The sequence below is a fragment of the Branchiostoma belcheri genome, unplaced genomic scaffold (genome assembly GCF_001625305.1).
Source record: "Branchiostoma belcheri isolate BF01 breed outbred unplaced genomic scaffold, Haploidv18h27 scaffold14, whole genome shotgun sequence".
In the NCBI taxonomy this organism is placed as follows: domain Eukaryota; kingdom Metazoa; phylum Chordata; class Leptocardii; order Amphioxiformes; family Branchiostomatidae; genus Branchiostoma; species Branchiostoma belcheri.
The window spans coordinates 2,238,820-2,251,205 of record NW_017802824.1 but is presented as its reverse complement, the minus strand read 5'-3'; the positions used below and the strand labels follow the sequence as shown (position 1 = coordinate 2,251,205).

At 42.3% G+C, this 12,386-nt stretch overlaps 1 protein-coding gene across 1 annotated transcript in view; it reads right to left on the bottom strand.

Moving 5' to 3' along the window:
• Nucleotides 1-8,057: 8,057 nt before the first annotated feature.
• Nucleotides 8,058-12,386, bottom strand: part of LOC109464534 (glutamate carboxypeptidase 2-like) — a 13,540-nt gene continuing 9,211 nt past the window's right edge. The window contains exons 13-18 of the mRNA XM_019761540.1: nucleotides 12,067-12,161; nucleotides 11,523-11,616; nucleotides 10,687-10,936; nucleotides 9,755-9,839; nucleotides 9,050-9,142; nucleotides 8,058-8,400 (exon numbers count right to left, since the gene is read on the bottom strand). Of these exons, the coding sequence (XP_019617099.1) occupies nucleotides 8,199-8,400; nucleotides 9,050-9,142; nucleotides 9,755-9,839; nucleotides 10,687-10,936; nucleotides 11,523-11,616; nucleotides 12,067-12,161 (819 nt within the window). The 3' untranslated portion in view covers nucleotides 8,058-8,198. The remainder of the gene's footprint in view (nucleotides 8,401-9,049; nucleotides 9,143-9,754; nucleotides 9,840-10,686; nucleotides 10,937-11,522; nucleotides 11,617-12,066; nucleotides 12,162-12,386) is intronic.

The window sequence follows — 12,386 nt, the reverse complement described above, 5'->3', positions numbered from 1 at the left end:
TTACCAAAAGTTCGACCTCATATTCATAATTAGTTCAACCGGAAGAAAGGCTGTCAACAACCCTCTTTAACTTATCTATTATATTGTTTATATTCGGGTAAAGTTTCTGGACGATTTCCCCAAGCAGTATACATTGTACTTAACCTTAGTCTCTACCAGGCTTCAGAGGTGGCTAGAAGGAGTAGATATGAAAAGAGTACAATTATTCTATTTATTTATGACACATTTTGCCGCTCCCAAATTGTACTTCCTTGTTGGCATTTTATCTGACTATCTGTAATTTCTAATCTTCCCGGTCGCTTCTGAAGCCTTGTAGAGGCTACCCTACCCTCATCCCTCATACCAAACACCATCCGTAATTTGGGCCTTGACAAATTATTCTGGATACGACCTCTCAGGACTCGACCGTCCTAGATACATGACAAGGCCTTCGTCAACTTAGACACAGTACAAACTGTCAAGAAAATACGTCATGGTTTTACCAACAAAAGTCTTGCGCGTTTCTCCTTTCAGTAGAGATGAAAATAATGGTAGCCTGGTACCCAGGCTTGTAGCAGGGCTGATAGCTTTAACAACAAAAGTCTTGCAATAAGAATTGCCTGGTACCCAGGCTCGTAGCAGGGCTGATGCTTTAACGAAACTCTAACCGTGTGTTTCTCCTTCTGAGATGAAAAGAAGGATAGCCTGGTACCCAGGCTCGTAGCACGGGGCTCATGGGTTGGACAAAAAAAGTCTCACGCGTTTCTCTTTTCAGCTGAGATGAAAATATGTAAAGGATAGTCTGGTACACAGGCTCGATGCAGGGCTGATAGCTTTATCAACGTTTCTCCTTCCAGCTGAGATTTTAAAAAAATGATAGTCTGGTACCCAGGCTTGTAGCGAGGCTACAAAACCACAATTGTTTACTATGCTTGAGAAATGCACAGGTGGTCGGTTAGTGATTATAATGCTTTAGGCAGACGAGTGCCTATAATAGATATCTGCACAGTGCATTCCACACATAGAACATTCGTAGCTTAGCAATTGCAAACACGGTGCAGTGAACGATGGGTTGTTTGGCAACACCGTTTCTAGTTTTGTTTCACAGGGAATCGCAAGACCCCCCCCCCCTTATAATATATCAACGAAAGCCAGAACATGTCTACTAGAAGAACGTGTCTTTGTATCCTCACTCATATCACCAGCGAAGTTCCAGCAAGGAGGTTTAAGAGAATCTTAAGAAAGTGTTTTTAAGAAAGACTTTTTTCGACCTCATTGCAACAGGTTTGGAGTTTTATGGATGTATTGGCCAATGTATTGAATGAGGCTATTTTTTTGGAGGGGGGTGGTGAAAAATTTAAGCAATTATAGTAAAATTTAAGAAAAAAAAGAAGAAAAATTGAAGCAATGATAGTTATGGAGATATTATTGCATATCATATCTCTCTCTGTATATCACATTCTCTTATCATTATGTAGCTCTACATGTATTATGATTTTTTACGGTTCAGAGGAATTTCATACAACATGCTACAACACATTTTCTACGTATGCTAACGTTACATGTTGCACACAGAGTATGTACCTAGCAATGATGATAATATACCTCGTGTTAGAACTAATATGAGCTTCAAAATACCTGTTAGAACTTAGAAACATACTTTGACATTTGAAAATCACACAGCTCGCTTGTACCTACCGTAGTCATCCACGTATTATGGTCCCAATGTGTAGAATGAATGATGCAATGCCTCTCAGCGTACTCAGAGGCTTTTGAGTGACATATAGATCTGCACACTCATTCAACCGGTTGGGACAGGCGATAGGAATATGATGAAACACCCGGACCCCTAGTTATTAAATGTTATTTTGAGGACTTCAACGAAGCGGACATACACTGACATCGATCAGCTACAGAGGAGGTTTAACTCTAAACACTGACATTATAAAAATGTCAATGTCCTTGTTCTAAACCACATGTTTTGAGTACAAGGCGTCACGTATTAGAAATCTGTGCTTTTTGCCGTATACTTAATAAATACATGTGAATAAACCACATTGGATCAATCAATCGGCATGGTATAGATTCGTGCAATAGCAACAGTATTAAAGATTACCATACCTTTCTAGCTAGGCTATACGCCAAAAAGCATTTACTCAAGCAACTGAATATGATTTTGGAAAATCATATCCAGTTGCTTGAGTAATTTTCCAAAATCATATCCAGTTGCTTGAGTAACTGCTTTTTGGCGTATCGTATTACCTGAATGGCTAACCTTCATGGACGTATCTAGGCTATATATCATAGATCATGATACAGGTCTTGCTCAGGACCCCATACATGAATATGGCGTGCTAGTACGTACCTTCAGGGTTTCCAGTGAATAGTACTCAGCCGTACAGCGTTGTAGGAGTCAGAATGACAGATAGGAAAAATATACTACTAACGCCAAGCACGGTGACAGTCAAGGACGACACTCACTTCTGTCAAGGAAGTTTATATACGTGTGACGTCCGCATTTTGAATGTCGTGTTCTCGATTCATGTTTTTGTTTGTCGTTCAAGATTTTATTATAGCCACGACACTTGTTTTAGCCTGGATGCCAGACTGTTGCCAGGGCCAGTACTTAGTGTACAGGCTAGCTCCAAGGTTCCAGGGCAAAAACATCATCCCCATGTCCCCTCTCAACAACAGGGTCTGAAACTGGGGTATCATGAGCCTATCATGAGCATGTGTATTTGCCCTAGTACTAAGGAACAGTCTGACATCCAGGCTATGTTGCGGTCGGGGTCAAGGTGGTCAAATTACTGACTAGGATACACGTAATACGTGTGTGTACAAGCAGGATAAAATCTTGTCATGTCGATCTGAATTCGACAAACATTATATATACTGGTGACATATGATATAAATGAGTATCCGTAGTTGGTTGTTTTCGGCCTTCTTGTTCGGAACGCACAGGCGCAGTAGCCGTTTTGCATCGCGTGTTGTGCTCTGAATTCTTGATTTCTGTGATGATGCAACCCCGTGGAAACACACGCACTCATCTCAATACACGGATCAATACACGGCACTCTGGGAACCAGGCCTTGTCAGATACTTGTATGTCGTCAAGGCTAGTACATGTACATGTAATAGGCCGTGAGAACGCTTTATCTCCCATTGACGTGTCCCGATTTTCGTGCCCTCTCTTCTCGCACTAGCCTGGGTACCATACTGTTGCCAGGGGCTTCTAGCCTCTAACAGGCTTCGGGAAACGGCTGGAAAGAGTAGAAATCGGCCAAATAGAGAGATAACATGCCAGACAAAATGTTGGCAGACCAACTCCCCTGACATGTTATCTCTCTATTTGCCAATTTGGCGATTTCTACTCTTTCCAGCAGCTTCCCGAAGCCTGGTAGAGGCTAAGGGGCTATATACAGGCTAGCTCCTCTGCTCCGAAAATTTTAACATAGGCACCCCCACAGATAGACTAAATAGACAGGTGCTAACACTGAGGATCTGGGCTTGTGGCTTTCCCTACCCGAAGGGGGTATTGCGTCGAAATGGGGTCTGGCATCCACTATTTTCGCACGTGAGATCTGAACGGTACCGGTAGCCTCAACCAGGCTTTCCTACGCGGCACTACAGATCGTAGAATTCGTCAAAAATGGCTAGGAGAGCTCGAGTTGGGCGATCCCTTCCGAATTGCACAGGAATAGGAATATCCTTTACGGTCTACCAAGCTTTAAAAGGGACTGGAAAGAGTAGAAATTGGTCAAATATAACCTCCTAGAATAATTAGATAACATGCCAGGTTTGGGGGAGTTGGTTCACTATATTAAAAGAAGTACCCCCGAAGCCTGGTAGCGGCGAGCTTTAAAACAAACTACTGTTTTTGAACTAGCGAACGTTGCTTTCAGGTGGGGACTTCAAGATGAGATGACAGTCTAGTGTGTTCATTATGAGAGTGTTGTATAATCATAGACTTGTAGACCACGCGATTAAACTTCGATAATGCGTCCAAACCAGCTGTTATCTGATAGTGTCTCCAGTGGGACTTTTGACAGGTGAAAATGGATTTTCCCGGTGGGACCGTGTTTTGTCTTAAAAATCAGTGATAGCCACGTACGTAATTGCAGGGCAGGAAGTCGTCTAAAATTACCCAGTCTAATCATGAATCCGGCCGTAAACAAGTAGCCTCGCTCTACCAGGCCTCGGAAGCGGTGGAAGGAGTTGAAATTGAACAGATATAAGATAACAAGGCAGAGGAGTTGGTCCGCTAATGCTGAGGTCACATTTCCAAACTGGGACCCGGCCGGGCAGTCTTTTGGAACGAAAAGTGTGATATAAAAGACAACAAAGCAAAAAAAAGGTGAAAAACTAAATAATAATGGGAACTATCTGAGTATAATATTGATATAAATTATTGATTTTTCGTTAACTAAAACAGCCTGGCCGGGCCCCGGTTTGGAAATGTGACCTAAGCATAAATTAGTATAAGTTGCCGCTTTCTGTTCGAAACTCCCCTGGCATGTCCCCTGTCTATCTGGCCATTTTTCTACTCTTTCCAGCCGCTTCCGAAGCCTTGTAGGGCATGGCAGAGGCTAGTATTAAACAACACCATCACACCAACAATAAAGACCCCTACGTTCAGAACGTCCAAGAATGGGTTCTTTTGGCACTAACTTACCTGCCTTATGGCACAATGACATAAATCAAGCAGATATAGTATGTCACTATTGCCATAGTCCATACAGAGGTGACACGCGTCTACAAGGACGCTTGGGTTTTTGCTGCAAGGCACGCCCGGAACTCTGCTCCTAAAGACCATGTTGATTTAATCATATGGATGACATCCACGCGCGCATGAATTTTCGTCCGTTTCCAAGAAAAATGTTTTCGATCGTACAAACGTATAGCTGCAAAACGGAGCAAATATATGCCGTAAATTGGAAAAAAATGGAAAACGATACTTATGTCGCAGAATGCCAAAATCCATTCCAAAGGATAAGAAGAAAATGTGAAGGAATGAAATTGAGTCTATTATTCACCATGCCAATAAAATATCATTCTGTGTGTTTAGTCCTTTGTTCAACCTTTATGACCACGTAGATTCATGATGATAATGAAGGCAACTTTTTTTGCCAAACTTTTTTTATTCGCACGCTCGCATCAGTTTTAGGGTTCAAAGAAGATGTCATCCATATAATCAAATCAACATGGCCTAATTGGGTTTGTCTAAACTGTGTACTTATCAGCAGTTCTAGTGATGAATGAACCCCGTCTGAGTCCAAGCGGAACACATGAGGTAAACAGTGGAGAGCTGTTGTTAGCCTGGATGCCAGACTGTTTCAAGGGTCAAATCAAACGATTGCAAACGGATACAGCCTGCCAATTTCATACTGTCCCGTAGCCACCAAAATATTACCCTGGGTGCCAGACTAGTATCGGGCCGTTTTAATAGCCGTTTTCTTCGGCAGCCAAGAGCCCTTCGCCGGCCAAACTCCCCCCGTGGGCTCAACCCCACCGTAGCGTTAATTTAGATAGGCGGGCGAATGGCTCTTGGCTGCCGAAGGAAAACGGCTAAAGGCCCGATACTAGTCTGGCACCCAGGGTAGCAACCACCAAAACATCTGCTTGGAGATTACTAGTACTTAGTATACGTGACCATGACCATCACTAATTTACGAACCATCCTGACACTACGTGCCTCACACGCTCACATACCATGAAAACATGTAGAATCTCTGTTGGGGGCAAAACATGTTGTGGTCCAACCGCACGCATACATTGCACAGTGACTATGTGAGTGATATGTTGTTCAAAGCCCTTGGACCATGAGTGCTGACCAACTATAACCCTTCTCACAGCTAGGGAATGTATAATATGTATTCCCTTCGGGCCTTTAATAGACAAGCAATCGTGCTTCAAGTGTCAAGGACGATGTTTCGGCACCTTGAGGGTTGGTAAGGTACTGAACAGCTCGTACGTTGCCATGACAACGCATGGCTGGTTACGTCTTAGCGGGACATCTGTTATTGACGTCATCACTTGTGACCCTTTGGTTGTTGATGTACTCGGGAGCGAAAATATTCAAGTCAGCACATTTTCTGTGGAGGAAATTAGGTCATCGGTTATATATGTGGTAAGTATCAGCCATCCGTGTTTTTGCGACATTTGGACTAAACTTTGGGCCGAAGAAGAGTCCTGTTTTTCCGCATTAGAGACACTTTCGAGAGTTCTAGTCTACACCAGACTCCTTTGCAGGCTGAATAGGAAATGGACCCTCTCTGGCCGGCCAACTCCCATGTTTTAGGCCGATTCATACTATTTATTTAGCCTGCAAAGGAGTCTGATGGAGACTGAGTTCGTTTTTTTGTCGTATTTTAAGGGCCAAACAAACGCCTGCTGACCGAGGCTATAAATCGGAAGAGAAAACTAACGTTCAGGGTTGTATTATAAGCAGAAAGATGTATCTTTTATTCAGCATACTGCTGCGCGAAACCAACATGTAGCTAGGGTCATGATCAACTATAAAATAGATACGGACGATTTGTAAGGCAAAGTAACGCATGTATGATCAATATCATTTGGTATACTAGTAATGATTTGACGCTGTACATGCAATTAGCCTCGGGGCATGGTTTTACAAATAAAGAGTAATCTAATAATAATCTTAGGTTCAGTGAAATGTTCTGTAAACTTTGTTTTTTTTTTCTCAACATGGCGTACATATTGGCTACATAGCGAGTTTCATCGACACTATAATCTACATGTATTCGCTTTTATCCTCGCTTAAACTTGGCCAACTAAGACCACCTCGGTGATTTTTTATTGGGCTGAGCATTTTTTCCTCGGGGGTATGTCTCTATTTAAAATTTAAAATAGTTGAGGAGCTAGCCTGTACATTACTCCTGGCTACAGTCTGGCACCCAGGCTATGTAGGCCATGGTAACAGTCTGGATTCCAATATGAATATGGCTCCTATATGGTGATGCTTTCTCTCCAAGCAGAGGTTTGGGTTTTGGCTTACATGTATTTTTGGTGTGTTTCTAGGCTTTTTTTTCGCCGGTTTCTCAAGTTTTGCGCAGGAGGCGTAAAAAATTCCAGTGCAAAAAAGAAATCACGATAAAAAGCCTGAAGACACACAAAAAAATAAGCCAAAACCCAAACCTCTGCGTGGAGAGGTTTGTAAAAAGTAGAAATCGGCAAAGGGGGCAATCATTGGCCAGAGGAGTTGGCCGGCCATAGGGGGTCCAGCTTGCCGGCCAACTCCTCTGGCCAATGATTGCTCCCTTTGCCGATTTCTACTTTTTATTCAGCCTGCAAAGGAGTCGGGTAGAGACTAGGCTATGTAGGCCATGGTAACAGTCCGGATTCCAAGTGTGAAAATGGCCCCTGTGGTGTCCCCAGCTGTTGACAGAGGTCATGGCTACATCACACGACCTCGCCACATGTTTTTCACGCGGTACAGAAGCTTCGTCACGTCTTCAGATTGTAAACAAGGCCAAATAGACGATATTTGTGGAGTGAGAACCACGTGCATTCCATCACTTTGTGTTCACAGTGTCATACCGAGTTTTGTTCCTATGTTCTATAGGTATTAATCAAAGACAATTATTCCATCTAATGCAATTTCAGGGCGGCAAAAAATATGCTGGATGATGAAATGAGTCTGATACTGATATTTGCTGCCATTTATTAGCACATTTTCCTTATCACTTCATTATTAACTTGAAGCATTTGAAATAGCACAAAACAAAGTGAGTAACTGAGTAACTGTTTTTTTGTTGTTGTTTTTTTTGGCGTACGTGTGAAGTCCGTTTATTTTTTCGACGGATTTATTTTAGGACAAAGCTTAAACTTTATAACTATGAATTTTAACCAACACAGATGAGCTTTCATTTGAATTCTAAAAGCTTGGTATAAAAACTTTTGAAAGAAAAATTCATACTATATACTATAGGTGTTGCATACCTAAACCCAAAGCAAACCTAAAAGCAAAGATTTTGCAATCTACGGAAGGTTTTAGGTGGTTTGGAAAGAAAAGGGGTATGTGAAATGGACTTTTGTGGTAATAAGTCCGGACTCGGTTCTTGACTTTTAGGTTTTTTTGGACTTGAACCTAAACATTCTTACAAGTCCGGATCCAAGTCCAGTGAACCGGTATGCATCACTAATTCATACTAATTCACCATTTTTGCAATTTCTACTTTGTTCATTGTGACTTTCTCAATTTAAAACACAGTTGAGGCAGGTTTAGCCAGAATGTTGGCAGCTGATTGGATGAAGAATGTGATGATTGACAGCTCTTGCTTGACCTCCTTGAGTTTGTCTTCCTTGCCAGGATCAGTCCAGTCACTGCCCATCCTCCTCACAGCATCACCCAGGGCAGGGAAGGTCTCAGTATCCCACAGACCACTGGACAGGATGGTGTGCCTGAAATACACACAAGACAAGGGGTTTATGGAAAAAAGCTACAAAAGTAAGCTGTCTATCTGACCTGTCTACCTGGGCTGGCTATTACCTCAAGATATAAGATACCCCTGTTCATATCACCACAAATGATAAGAGCGGACACCTTAAGTATGCAGCTGCACCCTCTAGTGGAATGCATCAAAATTACACCTATAACACTGGGTATGGTATAGCAATATAACACTGAGTATGGTATAGCAATATAGCGTACAGTACAAGAAACCTACAAGCAAAGAAGAAATAAACTGATTTAGATATTTGTTTACTTCTTTGAATTTCTAAGGGTCACTAAGCAAGACAAGCACTGTCAAACCTGTACTACTGACTAACTCTGACTTTTGACAGGTGTCCAGTTAATTGTGGGTTGGCTGGGCTCTTTTCAGGCCCGAAGAAGTTCAACTAGTTTCCAGGTAGGAGGACTTCTGCCAACTTTCTTTGTAGGTTTCGTAGTGACCTCACATTCAGAATGTTTGAAGTCATCTAATATGTAGTCATATGAGAAATATCAGTTTATTACCATCTCCTTTCATCATTATCCTTTTTGCTAAATTAAATGCATATACAATTGTATAGCAAACACCAGAGTACTAGAGAATAGATAGGTGCATACCTGTAGAATTTCTGGTACAGGATGCCCTGTGGGTCTATGAAGGCTCTCTCCATCTGCATCAACTGGTCATTGTACATCCGGGCAACCAGTGGGCTACAGGAGCAACACATGAAATGAAGTACTAGATGTATAAATACACAGGGCAATGGGCTCTACCTTCAAGAGTTGGGGGTAACACATGCCCGTAGCCAGGGGGGGTTCGGGGGGTTTGGAAGAACCCCCCACTCAAAGGCTCAAGGCTCAAAGGTCCACTTTTTGGCTAAAGGTCTAAGATTTTTCTTTAAAAAATGGACTGATTTGTGTCACCAGCGAGGCTGGAACCGTACGAAAACGGCTCACTTTGTCATTGAAAAAAGTTATCTCTGATTTTTTCGTTGAAATCCTTTAAAAAATGCAGGAAATGCCATTTCAGAAGGTTCATTTTTCAAAATTTCCCGGGGGAGCATACCCCCGGACCCCCTAGGAACCTCGGCGCTCGAAGTCCCCTCAAGCAGTCCGACAGGGAAGAACCCCCCCCCACTTAAAATCCTGGCTACGGGCATGTAACACACCTGGGAAAGAGAATGAAAACAAGCAATGGACAGAAAAGAGTGGAAAGCAGTGGTGGCCCGCATTGTCAACAGATGTGAGCAGCGACTAGGATTAGGATGATGACACATGGCAATATGTAGGAAAGAACATCAAGATTTTCTTTTTGTTACTTACTCTGTATTGTTTTCCATAGAAGACAGTTCATCTTCAATCATCATCGCTGCCTGGGTAAAGTTGGCCACTGCTGACTGCAGGGCATCTGAAATGTGGTGGTACATGTTATTTTTAAATTTTATTCACATGGACTTTTGAGCATTGGATAGAAAGCACTTGTTGTGCTTATGTGAATCCGCTGCTCATAAAACATAATACAAAAAGTAAACATAGAGATGACATAAAGTATAACATAAACATAAAATGAAAGTGGCTGGCACACCAATACCTATAGCATAACATTAATGAGATTGGTCAAATCTTCCAGAGTGGTGGATATAGTTAAACACAATATCTGATTCAAAGATATGGCAGTTACGTAGTAGGGTATGGGAGGGATCCGGAGGGGCTACCTGTAAGAAGTAAAGTACATAATGCGGCGTCATTTGCGTTGAGTGGGTTGGAAGGGAGTATGTTTTCAAGATGAAGGCAAGATATGGATAACAACATTTTGGTCCTTTCAGTATTATAAAATTTGCAGTGCAATAAATAGTGATCTGGTGTCTCGTTTGGATGCATGCCCACATTTGCACTCGGGACTAGTGATACAGTGATGCTGGAATAGGTGGTGGTACATGTTCCACTGTATTACACTATTTCCTAAAAACAACTCAAACATTGGGATTTATGATGGGTTTACAGAAAAAGCTAACCTGGACTGTCACTGTTCTATCAAGCTTCTCAGATGCTCACAAGTGATCAGGCGCCTATGCAGCTGCGCCCTCTAGGGGAATGCATCAAAATTACACCCATGGTAAATGGCAGCTCATAGAAACCTATATTATAGTATATGTACATAGTATCTAAGGGCGGCTAGAATAAAGTATTCTTCTGTCCCTTTTTCAACCTATACATATAAAACAAGGGTACATATCCCTCCTTCTTCAGTTTACCTAGTGAGATAGCCGACCCTTCAAACTTGTCACGGTACCAATTGTCCAGCCAGTTGTACATCTCCTGGACAGTGCCTGCGTACTCAGAAACATCGATGGGCAGAATCCAGGACTCGGCCAGGGAGAGGGCCACCTCCCCCCACAGCTGAGACATCAGGCGGTGGAACTTGAAGTGTGGGTCGATGTAGGTCTTCTGGAGGTGGAAGGTCTCGTAGGTCGTGTGGTAGAGGGGGAAGTTTGGGTACGTAATCTGCAAATGAGGTATTACAAAGAGTCTTGAGCATGCAAATGAGGTACCTTTCATGCAAATTTTGGTCATATCATTATAAGGCATCTATTGAGCAATAAGTTGCCAGAAAAGCCATGATGGTGACATTAGGGGCTTTGAGGGTTAACAAGTGTCAATGCATGGTCCTTTCCAAAGCTATATCTTTAAATGCTGGTGGAAAATGATATTATACTATCATTTTCAAATTGAAAAGGTGTTAACGTTAAAGTCTGTTATTGACCAACTGATACACACACCATCATTGCTTTTTCATACAAAAGATTCTTTTATCTGAAACTAGCTCAGAATAGAGCCAGAAATTCTCATACAATTGCCTTCAAGTGCCTGCAAAGTTATCAACCAAAAATTGAGGTGTTCAACTCCTACATGTACAACAGTTCCCTACAACTAACTCAGAGTGGAACTCGCTGCCACCAAGTACAGTTTTAAGAGGCATCATCACTATACTAATAGTATAAAACAATGCATGCAGTTAGATATGCAAATGTGTAATTTAGCAAAAACAAAATAGAACAGAAAAATTAAACATAATTCCCATGGTGCTCACGGTGTAGCGATGAACCATTGCAAGGTCCAGGATTGGGACACCGACTCTTCTCACAAATGGCACATAGTCACTCGCACCAGCAGGGAGAGAAATCCTGGTGGAAAACAATTGGCAGTTCAATCCGGGGATCCGGTACAGAATTCAAACATGGAGGGGACAGTGAGGATGTTCAGACTGCATGGGGGGACCTCAATTTAAAAGTACCTGCCTGTGGTAGATTCATGTAGGCCAACATGGTTAAAGGTAATTAAGTTGTTCTTGTTTAAAGAAGTTATTTCAATTGGACTGTTGTTTAGAAGCCAACCCCAATGATGAATGGAGACGAGCGGAGATACAAACTCAGCCATGATTGGGATTGTGTTCTCCAAGTAAAAGCGCCACCTACATTTGGCTGCATATAGCTCCAGTCAAATCCTCTGAGGAAGGTGTACAAAATGTGAGCATGGTGAGAGTTTTTACTGGTTGTGTAAAAGAAAATCCCAATATTCAAAATTATTTTTCTGGCTCTGAGGGCTTTTTTTTTTGGTGTCTGGTTTGAACTTACTTGGGAGGGGAGTCAGAAGCACTGGTCTGAGGGCTCCGTTTACTCCAAACTTCATACAGGGTGTTCCCATCCTGGGTGGAGGTTGGCCATGGGACCTGAAACAGTTGTCATTTTGTAAGTAAAACCCCTGTCACACATTCAAAACCTACACATTCAAAACCTAACAGTAGTTGACCTCATCGAACACCAGCCAACTAGAGCCGACCTTACTCCCGAACTACTCCTAACCATGGTTGGTTGGAGTTCAGCTAGACTGTTCAGGAGGCCATATTCTGCTATGTCAAGACAGGGGCTTAGTAGAAAAGTGTCTGCACAAGAAG